The sequence below is a fragment of the Aspergillus piperis genome (assembly GCF_003184755.1).
Source record: "Aspergillus piperis CBS 112811 unplaced genomic scaffold BO85scaffold_18, whole genome shotgun sequence".
NCBI lineage: Eukaryota > Fungi > Ascomycota > Eurotiomycetes > Eurotiales > Aspergillaceae > Aspergillus > Aspergillus piperis.
The window spans coordinates 76,876-89,767 of NW_020291608.1; the positions used below are offsets into that span (position 1 = coordinate 76,876).

Sequence of the window (12,892 nt, forward strand, 5' to 3'; positions counted from 1 at the left end):
CGGCCTGAGCGCAGCACGTGACTAGCCTACATGAATGCCTCAACATTTAGGCTCCGTGGAAGGCATAACCGTCGAACTGATTAGTTTTCGCACGCGTCCGACGCACCTGAACGAGTAGGCTACATATGCATTCAATACCTGCTACTTTCAACACTCAGCCGGCAACGTGTACCACTACTAGACTAGCTACGGATGAGCATGTGGAGATAAACATGAATGAGTTGTTCCTTACATTCAGGCACCCGAGCAGGAATATACAGTCGATGGCAGATACTTATATCGGTGTTCCTAGACGATTGGATCCCCCTCCGCTTTGATACCATGCCCATGCATAGTAATATATGCAGCACAATCAAGCCAATTGGAGATGTTCCGTCCTATCTTGGCAGAGGAGAGATTGCGTATACCGTCAGAGGTCGGATTGATAACCTTATTCGGCTCCACAAGATGCTCCCGATCGACATTAACAAGAACTGTGAGGAGGACAAGTTGTTTGTCCACGTGTAGCTTCCATGGTACTCTATGTTGTTGTTGTCAACCCCGCCAAAGCATTAGAGACAATCCGACAGATCAGTTGTCCCCCACTGGAGTCCTCATTGCTAGGGTTGGGGAAGTTACAGCTCCCGCAGAGGACTAATCCATCACGAGGCCATAAACGGCTCCACACTTCCTGAGCAATTATCAAGGATGGTGACGTGGGCGACAGCTTCACGGACCTTCCAGTTTGGACGGCAGGTTAGATAAATAGGCCTGTAGGTACACTCGATGTACCTTGAAGGGCAGCTCCAATTTGAGTCATTCGTGATCGTCTTGTTGTCTCCTCCCAATTACCTGCATAATGGCATCTATTCGACTTCTGTTGGCCTGCCTGCCGCTGGCCTTAGCCACAATCACCGTTTTGGATCCCAGCGACTACGCTGATCTGGCTGCCGACGCAACCGATAATACCTTGGAAGCCGACTACACCACGGACAATGGCGGGCCACAATACCTTCTGTACAATATCACAGGCCCCTACTACTATAGCGACGAGGATGGCGAAATTGACCACCAAACCTTGACGGTGGATGCGAACGATACCAGCGTTCTCGTCGTGACAGAAGGATCGGCAGTTAATGTGTCGTATACTGATGTCACCAAGAAAGGCTACTCAACCTGGCTCAATCAGGCCAGTTTCTTTGGGGTCAATGCGGCCATCAATGTAGCCAACGCCTCGACAGCCTACATTGACCACAGCAACATCACCGTTCACAATGGTGCGGCCAACATCTATGCCTATGGGACCGGGACCACCGTGTACGTGAGCAACACCGACCTGTACAGTTCTGGTCCGGTGTCCCACGGTCTCTATGCGGCCGGCAACGGGACCGTCTATGCCTCCAATCTGCGACACTATTCAGGCGGGAAACGCTCATCCTCCTTCTCGGGTGACAGCCCCGGCGGGTACATCTATGTCACCGATGCCATCGCTCACACAGCCGGGGTTGGCAGCGCCATCTTCTACACTCTTGGTGACAGCTATGGCAAAGATGTTGTTGGAAAGTCCGAGAATGGACCGAGCCTTTTCTCTGACGGAGCGCAAAGCTCTGTCTTCGAAAACGTCGATTTCACCGCTGGCCTTCTGGCAGGGACGGTCATGTTCTCGTCCTCTACGCGCAGCAGCGGGGCATCCCTGTCATTCTCGAACTCCCGACTCACTACACTGGGAGAGGATATGGCAGCGCTATGGTTTGGGAATCTGATTGCATCAGCCACGCTGCATGCGACCGAGCTGAATACCACGTCGGGTATTCTCGTGATTGCCAACGCCTCCCAGATCACTCAATCCTTCGATCACTTCGTCGGCTGGGAAGAGAATTCGAGCATTCAGCCTGCGCAAGCTACAGTGACGGTCACTGAGTCCACACTGAGCGGCGACATCGTGGCCTACAACGGCAGTTCCATCTCTTGGAGCCTGGCTGAATACTCTAGCTGGACGGGAACGGCCTCCACCGGCCGAGGGACTGCATACCTGGCAGTGGCACTCGACAAGACGTCCACCTGGACGCTGACGAAGAATGTCTATCTCCAGAACTTCACCAATGCCGATACCACCAACAGCAACATTGCGAGTCAGGGATACAGTATCTATTACAATGCCTCCTCCTCTGCGAATGCGTGGATCAAGTCCGCAAACACAACCCTCCCTGGTGGTGGGAGTCTGCAATCGTATTAGGAAGGTTACTGGCCGCTGACGGGTGGTTAGTGTGCTTTTGGCGTAGGCACGACAGATCACATTTTGTGATCACAAGGTTTGACAGTTATCACAATTGATGGAAGATGTAGCTAGTGGTGAATAGTCATAAATTTATCAAGGATGTCAGTCTTGGTTATCCAATGAAGTTCAGTTCTCAAGGAAAACGTGTAATAACGTCTGCAGATGCCCGGTGCGGACTGGACGAGAATAGACCTTTAGTTTCAAAGGCAGTCCTTCTGTGTCCCCCTGTGCCTTTTGATATGTTACCTATCTATTACTTGAGTTGTTTCATCGTAAGCCGGAGCTGTAGCTCGGCCCGACGTCCAAACAAGCCGCAGGATTGGGCTAGATTGCAGTGGCGTTGGTTTCCCGACTCTCCAGCCGTACTAATAGACTTCACGTGCCAGTAGCCACGAAACCATATTACGCAAGCTGTGATAATAGACGATTTGAATTTAATCTGGCCGACACATCGTTACCGTCGTGGGCAGCCGACCCCATACAGGTCGCTCCCTGGTGCGTGGGAGTCAGAGGCCGGAAGAAGATCCACGCCGTGCTAAGAGGGCACTCGTGCTGGGGTCTGAACAGCTACCAGAGTAATAAGTAGTTGCCGGCTTGCCCCCCTCTTTTTCAATACGGACAGAAAGGGGGAGGTGACATTGCAAGCCGAAGTGAACTGGCCGCACCCGAGATCTCCCCCACAACCCTATTTTTCTTACCCCGGATTTGGACTCCACATCCCTTGACAGTCCACGTCGATCATTTGGTCTCTGACATCTGCACGAGCCACGAGTCAAGTGAGGGGCCCAGCCCGCAGCTTATAAGGAGCTTGGCCAGGAGGATCTCCTCAGTATCCCCACCCACTACATTACCTACCCGACTATTGTAAGAAGACGACATCACTCCATGGAGATCAGAGACCCTAAATCCTCGGTTGGGACGGTGCAGAAAATTATGGATGAGGATAACCATCCTCATCGTTCGTTGGGCCATGTTCGCCTGCGCCATCATGAAACCAACGAGGTTATTCTGGTCCCTACTCCGTCGGATGACCCAAACGATCCACTACGATGGTATATATAATGCTCGCGCTTGCATATAGTTCGTCGCTGATATCTTCCCCTAGGTCTACCTCGTACAAGATCTACATTGCCATTCTTGTCTCTCTGGCCATGGTGATGTGCAACTTCATGTCCGCCGGTCCGACCGTCGCCATGGTGGATGTCGCGGCCGATTTCAACTCGAGTGTGTCTCGCGCAGCCTACTTTTTCAACAACAGTGCGCTGCTGCAGGGCGTCTCCAACTTGATCTGGGTTCCACTCCTCAATAAGTATGGTCGGCGGCCCATCTACCTATCAGCATACCTGCTCTATTTCTTCATGATTCTGGGAGCCGGGTTGGCAAAGACCTATGCCGGTGAGCTTACCACCCGTACCATCCTGGGTGTCGGTGCAGGGGCAGGAGAGTGTCTGGCCCCGGTCACCATTGCCGATGTCTTCTATCTCCATCAGCGCGGTTATGGCATGGCGTAAGTGAACGATGTAGATCAATATGCAAGCTCTGAAGCTGATTCTTCTCCACTCACTAGAATCTATAACTCCGCTTTGAGCGCGGGTGTCTCCTTCGGCATCATCATCTCTGGCCTGGTGACGATCAATCACTCCTGGCGTGTGATATACTGGGTCGGCTGCGGACTTGTCGGTGCTCTGTGGATTGTGGTTGTCTTCTTCTTCCCCGAGACCGCCTTTCGTCGAACAGATAATGCGGATGATGTTTACAACACGCAGAAGCATGCCGAGCATGTCGAGTCCCGGGGAGAAGAGAGACTTTCCCGCAGACAGAGCTATCTGCAGAGTCTGCGCTTTTGGTCCGGTCACACATACACAGACGAATCCCTATGGCGGATGTTCATCCGACCTTTCGGTCTCATTCTGCTGCCTCCGATCTTCTGGGCGACCATCGTCATGTCCGTCACAATCGGCTTCCTCGTGGCGGTCACATCAAACTTTGCCACTGCTTTTAGCGAAACGTATGGGTTTGCTGCCTGGCAGAGTGGATTATGCTTCATTGCCGGCATGCTGGGCTGTTTCTTCGGTACCTTTGCGGGAGGGCCCTTTTCTGACTGGGTGGCCGATTATCTCACCAAGCGCAACGGTGGTATTCGAGAGCCGGAAATGCGTCTGCCCGCTATTATACCTAGTGTGATCGCCGCTCCATTGGCGCTACTGCTGTATGGCTTTGGCATCGATCGCGCCTGGCACTGGATTGTGCCAACGATTGGTCTTGGATTATGTATATCACCCCCGTCGCACCTATGACATTAACCTTTGCTAATGCAATTACACAGTATCATTTGCCATCAGTCAAGGGACAAATGTCTCGTTCGTGTATTGTGTTGACGCTTACCGACCGGTGGCTGGTGAAGTCGCCGTCACTCAGCTGGCTTTCAAATGTAGGACCCATCCTTCTTTACTCTATGTTGAGGTAACCATGTCACTGACAGCTCAATAAGCTTGCTTTGGGTTCCTGCTATCTTTCTACACCAACCCCTGGATCGCCGAATCTGGCTATGCGGCCGCCTTTGGCGCCATGGCGGGCATCTCGGGGGGCTGTCTGCTGTTCTTCATCCCGTTGTATTTGTGGGGACGGCATATTCGCATGGCATCGATGAAGTGGCCCTTTGTTCAATTTGTGTTCTGGAAGGATGATCGGGAGGTGGGAGAGTAAGGTGCCAAGTTGGAGAAATTTGAGGAGTGAATATGGCCTTCCTTTGCTTCCAGACGGATGAAGCAGTTGTAGCGCCTTCAATCGTGTGTTTGCTTCGACCATTCTTCCCTGAACAATATACTATCATGTCCTACCCCATGGTCTGCGACCATCATAATCAAACCAATCTTCTAATGGACGCTATGCGTTACTTTAAACAGCCAGAAAATCCCTTGCTACGTTTGGAGCTCAGCTTATTCCACGAGCATTATGGATCAGGCCAATCTGTGGATAGATCCCAGTCTTTCTACGCACAAGCCCTCCACCAGGCCCACGCCCCAAATCCCACACATGTAATCCAGTGTCCAAAGGCCTTGGTCTTGAGCGCCTCGCCCCCATTCGCCCAGACAACGAATCCATCGGCAAGTCCAACCAGCGCGCAGACGCCGGCGAAGATGGTAACGGCAGTTTCCTGACCGTAGTACTGCAAAGCAAGCAGTGTCAGACCGTAGCTCGTCTCGCGAATGCCCTTGATGTACATGAGGGGAGAAACTGCGCCGGGTGGAGGGGTGCGTTTGTTGCCATGGGTCGAAGCGGAAGAAGCGGCGGGTTCGAAGGGCAAGCCGAAACGCGGATACTCGGGGCCAGGGCGAGCCAGCGCATGGCAGCCCAGGGCGAGAGTCAGGCTACCCAGGATGTAGGCCGGGAGAGGACTGAAGGTGGTCATGTCGATTGCCGGTTTGGAAAAGGTCACGATCGATGGTATATTTATCGGAGTCTAAAACACTCATCGAGCGGGTCAGTTTGTTTCCACTGCGGGGAGATTATTTGGCCGAGGGGAAAGAGGAATATTGTGGCTGGAATGACACTGAGTGACCCACCTTCGCGCCGGGAAGTGAGCGTTTAATAATCCTCGTGGTAGGCACAACACTCCAACTGTGGACTATGAGGGTTGATTTAGAGCACAGCTGACCGTCAATGGTGAATGCTTGAATCCGGAGGAGATGGAAAAGAAAAGAGAAAGACTTTCGTCACCATGTTGGAGCTGGTGAGACCTAGGCAGTAGTACTTAGTAGGGTAAGTGTACTGGACTGGGATCACAAAGCAGCTGACAGCGCCAGTCCCAGTTAGGATTAGTGCTGATGTCCGGAACAATCATAGGGTTGTGATTGGTGGGTATCGGCGGCGCATCCCGCTCTCCTGCCTGTAGGCCTCAGGCACGCAGAACAATCACTCCCTTTCCAACACCGCTTCAACATACTATTATTCCTACATCAGTGAAGCCAATGATGCACGAAAATTGTAGCCGCTGATATATTGCCAAGCTCCAACCAGCTTCACTGTCTCGACCATTGAAGTGTGAGAAGTTTGAGAACTCCTCCTTCTAGGAGCCAGCCCTACTAACAATAGCATATATATCGAGCGTTACACTATACTAGCTACCAAGCACAAGGCTAGCAGCCAGCATCAACTGCCTGGTAGCGGTCGTAGCAATCATTTTCATAAACACCGTATCTTTTCTTATTCAATATTGGTTACTATAGGATTGATTGCCGGATTCCTCGATGCTGTTTGAAGTTACTACCACTACTTCTACTTTGGTACAACCCGTATCCGGGATAACCAAATCCGGAACGAGATCGGGGAGCCGAGGCAGACATCACGTGCTCAAGTGACATTCCTTTCCCCATTTTGGCTGGTTGTTACAAAGTACTTAGTACTCGTTCGTACTAATTTACGCATCTACGGTGAAGATTTTCATCATGTTGGAGATCTGGGGATCGGAGATCCCATTTTCATTTCATTAAGTACAATATGATCGCAAATAACCATCAATCTTGATAACAATACTAACAACAAACAGTTTAACGCCTGAGTCATATCACTCCATCACGGAAGAAATATGAATATGTCTTCCAAAAAGAAAGAGGAAGTCTTCACTGCACATCCACACGCGTCACCATCACCACATCCGTCTCCACCTTGGGCAACTTGATGATCAACACTCCGTTTTCCATCTCAGCCGTGATGCCTTCGACATGCACCTCCACGGGCTGGAACACACTGCCCAACCGCACCTGGCGATCGAAAGTCCCCACGCGACGTTCATCCAAGGCCAATGTCTTCAGCAATTCCTCATCGCCAGGGCGCTCAATCGTTCCGCTGACATTCAGCTCGAACTTCTTCGGGTCCCACTTTACTTCCACCGCTTCCTTCTTCGCCCCGGGCAGCGAAACATGCACTATAAAGGCCTCGGTAGTGTCGAATACATCCACCTCGGGGTGGAAAAAGTCGCCGCGCTTGTGATGCTTACCGTGACGATGATGGCCGAACTCCTTGAATCCAAATGGGCCAAAGCCACGGTGCGGTCCGCCGCGACCACCATGCTTGAAGCCACCGCGCATGTGTCGACCCCCGTAGGGTCCAAACCGACCATGCGGCCCATGGCCGAAGCCGCCATGGGGGCCAAATCCTGCGTGGGGTTCCTGAAACTCAGCCCCCCAAGCTCCAAATGCTCCGGGATGAGGGGGGTGGTCGAATTTTCCCCATGGACCGCGCCCGTGGCGACCGTGACGCTTGCATTTCCGGGGCTCATCATGGTTTTCCTCGTCGGAGGAGGAAGAGGAGGGTTCGTCATCTTCGGCAGTCTCGGTCTGGGTAGGTTCTTCGTCTTCAGTCACAGGCTCTCCGCGGCGGTGGCGGCGGTGGTGAGGGCCATGGCGGCCACGATGGGGCAGATCAAAGTCTCCAGCACCAGCAAAGTGTTCGCCATGTGGCATGTGGTTGTGGTTGTGACCGGCGAAGAAGGGGTGAGCAAAGCTTGGTTCTTCTATGCTGGCGACGACTTCCCAATAGGGAGGGAGTTGATTGAGATCACGGATGTTGGCCATGTTGATTCTTGTGTGAAACTTGTTGTGGTTTGGGTTCGTATGATGATATGAGTTTTTAGCTAAAACTGGAGTGTCGGAATGTGTAAAGAGGAGGAGAAGGAATGATGAGAGGGTATAGAATGAGGGATTGGAATAATTGTAGTGATGAAGGGAACGTTATCAAGGTAAGCTGTCCGCCTTTATATAGATCCTGTTTCAGGCATCCATAATAGCTACTCTACATGATCTACGCCACAGACTTTGATAGTCGTCGTAATCCTTCCTCGATTGGCGTCGCCACAGTCCGGAGATTAGCATATGCCGACTCGGATATCCTAATGCCCTTCGGGCTTTTCCCAATACGTCACCGCTACTAACCCGATAGAGTATGTGCTGATGAGTCATTATCGGCTTTGCGGAGCTGGTTGCCCATTTAAGCAGCCGAAGCTTTAAGTCCGACTGTGAATTGCTGCGCCACAGCCACAGCCACAGCCTTATCCCCGCAGCCCGAGTCTCGCGGCCTCTGCCGGTGGCGCTTCATGTGCAACACTGCAAAGGATTGAAGCTCATAATGGCTCCATTGGACCAAACCTTGCTTTTTGCCCCATGAGTCATGAGCTACACAGGTGTTTTATGTTAAATCAAGCATCTGACGCTGCGGTTCTCAACGTGGCGCCGTCGAGACCACTCTCTTCGGGTGGTTCCTCTCCGACTAGTCGTCGGACTAGGCTACCACCCCAACCCTACCATGGTTGATGGGGCCTTCAGCCTTATCGGTGGTTCTGTTCGGGCTGTTCGGGTCCCGAGGGGCCGGTCAGTCATCTTTGCATTGTCATATTTTGCAGAACAGCTATGCGCTCTGGTGTCAGGACATACTTTCGATATGGCCTGTTAGTTACAAACAATGTAAGTAAGAGCAAGCCAGTTTGACCCATTGAGCGACCGGCTCAGGGATTGTGACCAGCGATTTACGCTTCAATTATTACTTATTGAAGCTGTCGGCAAAGGTAAAATGTGTTGGCTACACTGCAAATCGAGCAGGGTGGGCTTGGTATTGAGAACGTCGTATACGATGTCTCTGACCCTCAATAACGATAAGGTATGTGGGTAAGTAGTGATCATTTTGAGGATGACAGTCCTCATTAATTAAAGCAAAGTACGAAACTATAGTCATCCAATAGGCTACAACTTTTCCCTTGGTATGGACACCATATCAACCCTGGCAATTTATACTGTCCCCAACCAATTTCCATATTTACGTCTACGACTGTATCCACTAGGGTGAGAGAGAGGATAAGCTAGGATTCTTCAGTCATTGAGTAGTACTAATACGCTATCTTGCATGACGTGCGAGTAAGCACTTAGCCCAAAGTGGATGTGCCAATGATGCCAGAGAGATAACCAGCTCACATGAAACTGCTGCCTATCAGTGTAGGTTATGATAATCACATTTCTCGCAAACAGATTCAGGTGGTGAGATATTCTTGGTTCTATCAATTATATTGTCCTCCACCGATACCAGGACGATCGAAAAAGCCACAGAGAGCATGGATGAATGGAACGTTCTAACTGCAACGGCAACGCAGCTTAGCCAGTTGCTGTATCGGGGCGACACTACTAGTGTGGATATCGTCAAGGCCTACCTCGCTCAAATCGACCGGCACAATAGAGCTGGCCTGAACCTGCATGCAATAATCTCCGTCAATGCCGAAGCTGCTCTTGCTCAAGCAACAGCCCGCGACGCCGAAAAATCGCAGGGCAAGACCCACAGTCCACTTCATGGAATTCCGATTATCATAAAAGATGCGATCATCACGTCCGAGTCCCTAGGTTTACCTACCACGGTCGGCGCCGCTGCGTTCAAAGACACATATGGACGGAAGAACGCATGCATCATAGATATACTCCTAGACCACGGCGTGATCATCCTCGCCAAAGCCAGTCTAACGGAATTCTGCGGCCTGAAGGCGACCTGCATGACCGCCGGTTGGTCAGCAGCAAATGGACAAACTCAGTCAGCTTATATCAAGGGTGGTTTTCGATCGGACGATCTGTTTATCGGTCGCTCTGGACCGGGAGGCTCCTCGTCCGGGTCTGCAGTGGGAGTTTCAGCCGGCTTTGTGCCGTTATCGCTGGGGACGGAAACTTCGGGTTCAGTCTGCATGCCGGCAAATCGGGCGGGATTGTACTCTATCACTGCCACTCGCGGGAGTGTCCCAATGGACGGAATTTTTCGCTTAAGCAAAGACTTTGATAAGTTGGGTGCTATAGCCAAGTGTCCCGAAGACCTGGGTCTGTTGATGCCACTGCTCAATGGCACGCGCTTGGTGTCTGCAAAGTGGAGCCACGTCTCGGTCGGATTTGTTAATCCAATTGTATGGGATGCGTTTGGATTCCAGAAGACCCAGGACAAATATGTGGAAAGTCAAATTGTGAGTCCCCTTTTACTCTACGGTTCAGGCTGGCCATACCTGATGCTTGATAGCTCGATAGGTACGAATGGGCAAGAGCGCAAATAACTCTCCGAGGAGGCCGGGTTGTCTACCCCGTAGATTTGCCGACAATGGAGGGCCTTCGATTTGAAGGCAAAAGCGTAAACTATACCGTTGCATGTACGCTTATCGCCCCCCACGAATGGTTTTCTATTATGACTCACGAGTATTACAGTTCATGAATTTCCAAGGCTATTTGAAGAGTATTGCTCGCTCCTAGTAGACCCCAAGGTCACATCAGTTCCAGAATTGATCCAATACAACGGAGAACATGCATCTTCTGCCATGCCGCAGCGTAAGTAATCTCACCACATCTTTGAAAGTCCGAATACTCATATCTCGTAGCACATACGGATCAAAATGACCTCGAGGAGACCCTCAAATCAACATTGACAGAAGAGAAAGCTACGGCAGCCAAGGCCTACGCTCAACACTTGGCCGGTCCCGACGGCATCGATGCGACACTGCGGGAAAATCATATCAACCTGATAATTGGGCCAGGTGATTGTGCAATTTGTGCAGTGGCGGCTCTTGCAGGCTATCCCACTGCCATGGTTCCACTTGATCGCTTGGAAGGCCCTGGTGGGCTGGGCCAGCCTCAGGGGCTAATGCTGATAACCAGTGCGGGTGGTGAAGCACAGATCTTGGCATTCATGCAATTGTGGAAACAGGTTGTGGGTGATTGGAAAGTCCCCTCTTTACTGCTCTAATGGGAAGTATTGGGACCAAGCCCGTCTTGTTCGTCTGACCTTTCTTATGTGCTGTTCTGGATTGGTCATCATCAACTTATCGAGGGTCGTATGGAGACGATAGAAAAGCGGCTTTTTGGTAAAACTTGAAGAGTAAAGCAATCCCAAATATTGTATGATATCATGGTGCTATTCGCATAGGGATATTATAAAGGGCCATGAGAGCTATCGATCCTCTACCTCCACTGTAATGTCAACCGTCATTAACACTCCGCCCCCCTTCTCTCCATCAGTCAAACGCTTCGTGCTATCACTGAAGCTCGACCTTTTGATGGTCGACTTCCTCTTCACAGACACAACCGAGTCAATCGTCGCCAATTCTTCTGTGGGCCCTTTCCCTTTACTTCCATGACTTCCAAGTGTAGAATTATGTCCGTATGGATGAGTATGTTTCAGCTCGACCTCATCGGGCAGTCTGGTTGTGATTAGGCCGGAATGTAAGCCCGCAAAAATATGGTACAGCGTGGGTAGGCAGACGATGGTGACGGTTGAGCAAGTCATGGCTTGTTGGCAGATCATGGGATTAACGACGGTCCCTAGATTCGAGGTAAATTCAGTATGAGTGGGTGGAAAGGAAGAGGACGGTACTAACATGTTATATCTGTCGAAAGAAGGTATGATGGTAGAAGGGCAAGGTATGCAATGGCCAGTGCTACTACACTGTACCGTTGGTCAGTGGCTTATAATTCCTAGAGATTGGATGGATGGGCAAGGTACATTATGCGCGCTGAGAAAGCAGCTAGAATCTTCACCCTTGTCGTGAGTGTCAATTGGACATTGCGCATCATAAAGAATGGAATGACCACGATGACAAGTTCTGTTATTATGTGTATTATCGAGATAGGATAGAGAATCGAGCCCTTATGTACAGTCAGAACACACACATCCATAAGTTTTTTATAGTATGCATACCTTCCCAACACAGTGAGAGGAGCTATAGAGCCAAGGGTCAGGCATCTTGCATTGGAATGCAACTCCAAAGACGGCGAAAATGGTCCAGGCCGCTACAAGGCCGACGGTGATGCGACAAGTCTGGCGGATGCCGCGATGGGGAGTCAATTTCCAGACGAGCAGCGTGGTAGAAATTTCGGATAATGAGAGGACAATGACATGGAGAAGCTGCGCAGCGTAGAGGTACTACATCACAGGTTCAATTTCGGTGACTGCTCGTTGGAAATGCTATGGAAAGAACTAACCTTGCTAGCTGTCTGGATGGCTGTGTCACTAAGACTGTCAATATGTCGACCTATCCCACTGTCAACCCCTTTTTGTATCACTATCACCTCGACAACTAGTAGCGCCTAAGTACAATGACTGGTTAGAGGATTCTGTGCTCCGTGGGCCGTTAACCACCCACCAGAGCTAGCCATACGGGTGTATGGACAGCAGACCGACGCTGTTTGAAGTAGAGCACCGAGCATAGCTTTGCTGCCACAAAGATAATGGCGACAATCAAAAGTGCAACAGATACGAGAGTTATGAGTGGACCATGATTGTCATCTGAGAGTGTCTCGAAGGGAGCTTCGGTCTCAGCCATGATCACGGTGATGGAAGGACATAATCAAATAATCAACAGGTTAGAGACGCAGTCGGATGACAGAGCGGATTATAGCGAAAGTAAAATTTCGAGAAGAGGATATCTGTTTATTGGCGCAGTAATCGGAGTATGCTTGGCTACCGGGATCATAATCCCTGTCGTGCTGCTCGGCGTGTAAACGAGGTGGACGAGAACTCATGTCGCCGGTTCAATACTAGTCCCCTGGAGCCAGGCACCAACAATTGATCATACCATCGCCCTGTGTTCGATGTTGCGGAAAGACTTTCCATTGGATATTACGT

At 50.8% G+C, this 12,892-nt stretch overlaps 6 protein-coding genes across 6 annotated transcripts; 3 read left to right on the plus strand and 3 right to left on the minus strand.

Annotated features, from left to right (window-relative positions):
• Positions 1–838: 838 nt before the first annotated feature.
• BO85DRAFT_426803 (uncharacterized protein) lies at positions 839–2,215 on the plus strand (the record flags this gene model as incomplete). The annotated part of the gene is made up of 1 exon (XM_025658136.1): positions 839–2,215. The coding sequence occupies one exon, from the start codon at positions 839–841 to the stop codon at positions 2,213–2,215; it is 1,377 nt and encodes a 458-aa protein (XP_025512524.1).
• Positions 2,216–3,190: 975 nt separating this feature from the next.
• BO85DRAFT_403184 (putative MFS transporter) lies at positions 3,191–5,286 on the plus strand (the record flags this gene model as incomplete). The annotated part of the gene is made up of 5 exons (XM_025657212.1): positions 3,191–3,309; positions 3,363–3,764; positions 3,825–4,528; positions 4,584–4,688; positions 4,749–5,286. The coding sequence occupies 5 exons, from the start codon at positions 3,191–3,193 to the stop codon at positions 4,961–4,963; spliced, it is 1,545 nt and encodes a 514-aa protein (XP_025512525.1). The 3' UTR covers positions 4,964–5,286.
• On the minus strand, positions 5,107–5,821 carry BO85DRAFT_94344 (DUF4267 domain-containing protein). Its single transcript, XM_025665804.1, has one exon. It carries the CDS (start codon positions 5,667–5,669, stop codon positions 5,250–5,252), a length of 420 nt encoding a protein of 139 aa, XP_025512526.1. The 5' UTR covers positions 5,670–5,821; the 3' UTR covers positions 5,107–5,249.
• A 1,017-nt stretch (positions 5,822–6,838) lies between these two features.
• Positions 6,839–7,958, minus strand: BO85DRAFT_452041 (Hsp20/alpha crystallin family protein). Its single transcript, XM_025660730.1, has one exon. The coding sequence runs from the start codon at positions 7,831–7,833 to the stop codon at positions 6,880–6,882; it is 954 nt and encodes a 317-aa protein (XP_025512527.1). The 5' UTR covers positions 7,834–7,958; the 3' UTR covers positions 6,839–6,879.
• A 1,200-nt stretch (positions 7,959–9,158) lies between these two features.
• BO85DRAFT_403185 (amidase) lies at positions 9,159–11,122 on the plus strand. Its single transcript, XM_025657213.1, has 5 exons — positions 9,159–9,243; positions 9,349–10,244; positions 10,298–10,424; positions 10,480–10,599; positions 10,650–11,122. Exons 2-5 carry the CDS (start codon positions 9,360–9,362, stop codon positions 11,012–11,014), a joined length of 1,497 nt encoding a protein of 498 aa, XP_025512528.1. The 5' UTR covers positions 9,159–9,243; positions 9,349–9,359; the 3' UTR covers positions 11,015–11,122.
• A 96-nt stretch (positions 11,123–11,218) lies between these two features.
• BO85DRAFT_499726 (uncharacterized protein) lies at positions 11,219–12,595 on the minus strand (the record flags this gene model as incomplete). The annotated part of the gene is made up of 6 exons (XM_025664077.1): positions 12,411–12,595; positions 12,250–12,354; positions 11,966–12,190; positions 11,771–11,913; positions 11,646–11,713; positions 11,219–11,589 (listed from the first exon to the last, which is right to left on the minus strand). The coding sequence occupies exons 1-6, from the start codon at positions 12,588–12,590 to the stop codon at positions 11,219–11,221; spliced, it is 1,092 nt and encodes a 363-aa protein (XP_025512529.1). The 5' UTR covers positions 12,591–12,595.
• Between the last annotated feature and the right edge of the window lie 297 nt (positions 12,596–12,892).

Excerpts from the sequence above, each read along its gene's own strand:
- BO85DRAFT_403185 (XM_025657213.1), top strand. The coding sequence starts at position 9,360 with ATGGATGAATGGAACGTTCTAACTGCAACGGCAACGCAGCTTAGCCAG. Across the intron at positions 10,245-10,297 it reads AATATGTGGAAAGTCAAATT|CTCGATAGGTACGAATGGGC; the intron begins GTGAGTCCCCTT and ends GATGCTTGATAG. Across the intron at positions 10,600-10,649 it reads ATCTTCTGCCATGCCGCAGC|CACATACGGATCAAAATGAC; the intron begins GTAAGTAATCTC and ends CATATCTCGTAG.
- BO85DRAFT_452041 (XM_025660730.1), bottom strand. The coding sequence starts at position 7,833 with ATGGCCAACATCCGTGATCTCAATCAACTCCCTCCCTATTGGGAAGTC.
- BO85DRAFT_94344 (XM_025665804.1), bottom strand. The coding sequence starts at position 5,669 with ATGACCACCTTCAGTCCTCTCCCGGCCTACATCCTGGGTAGCCTGACT.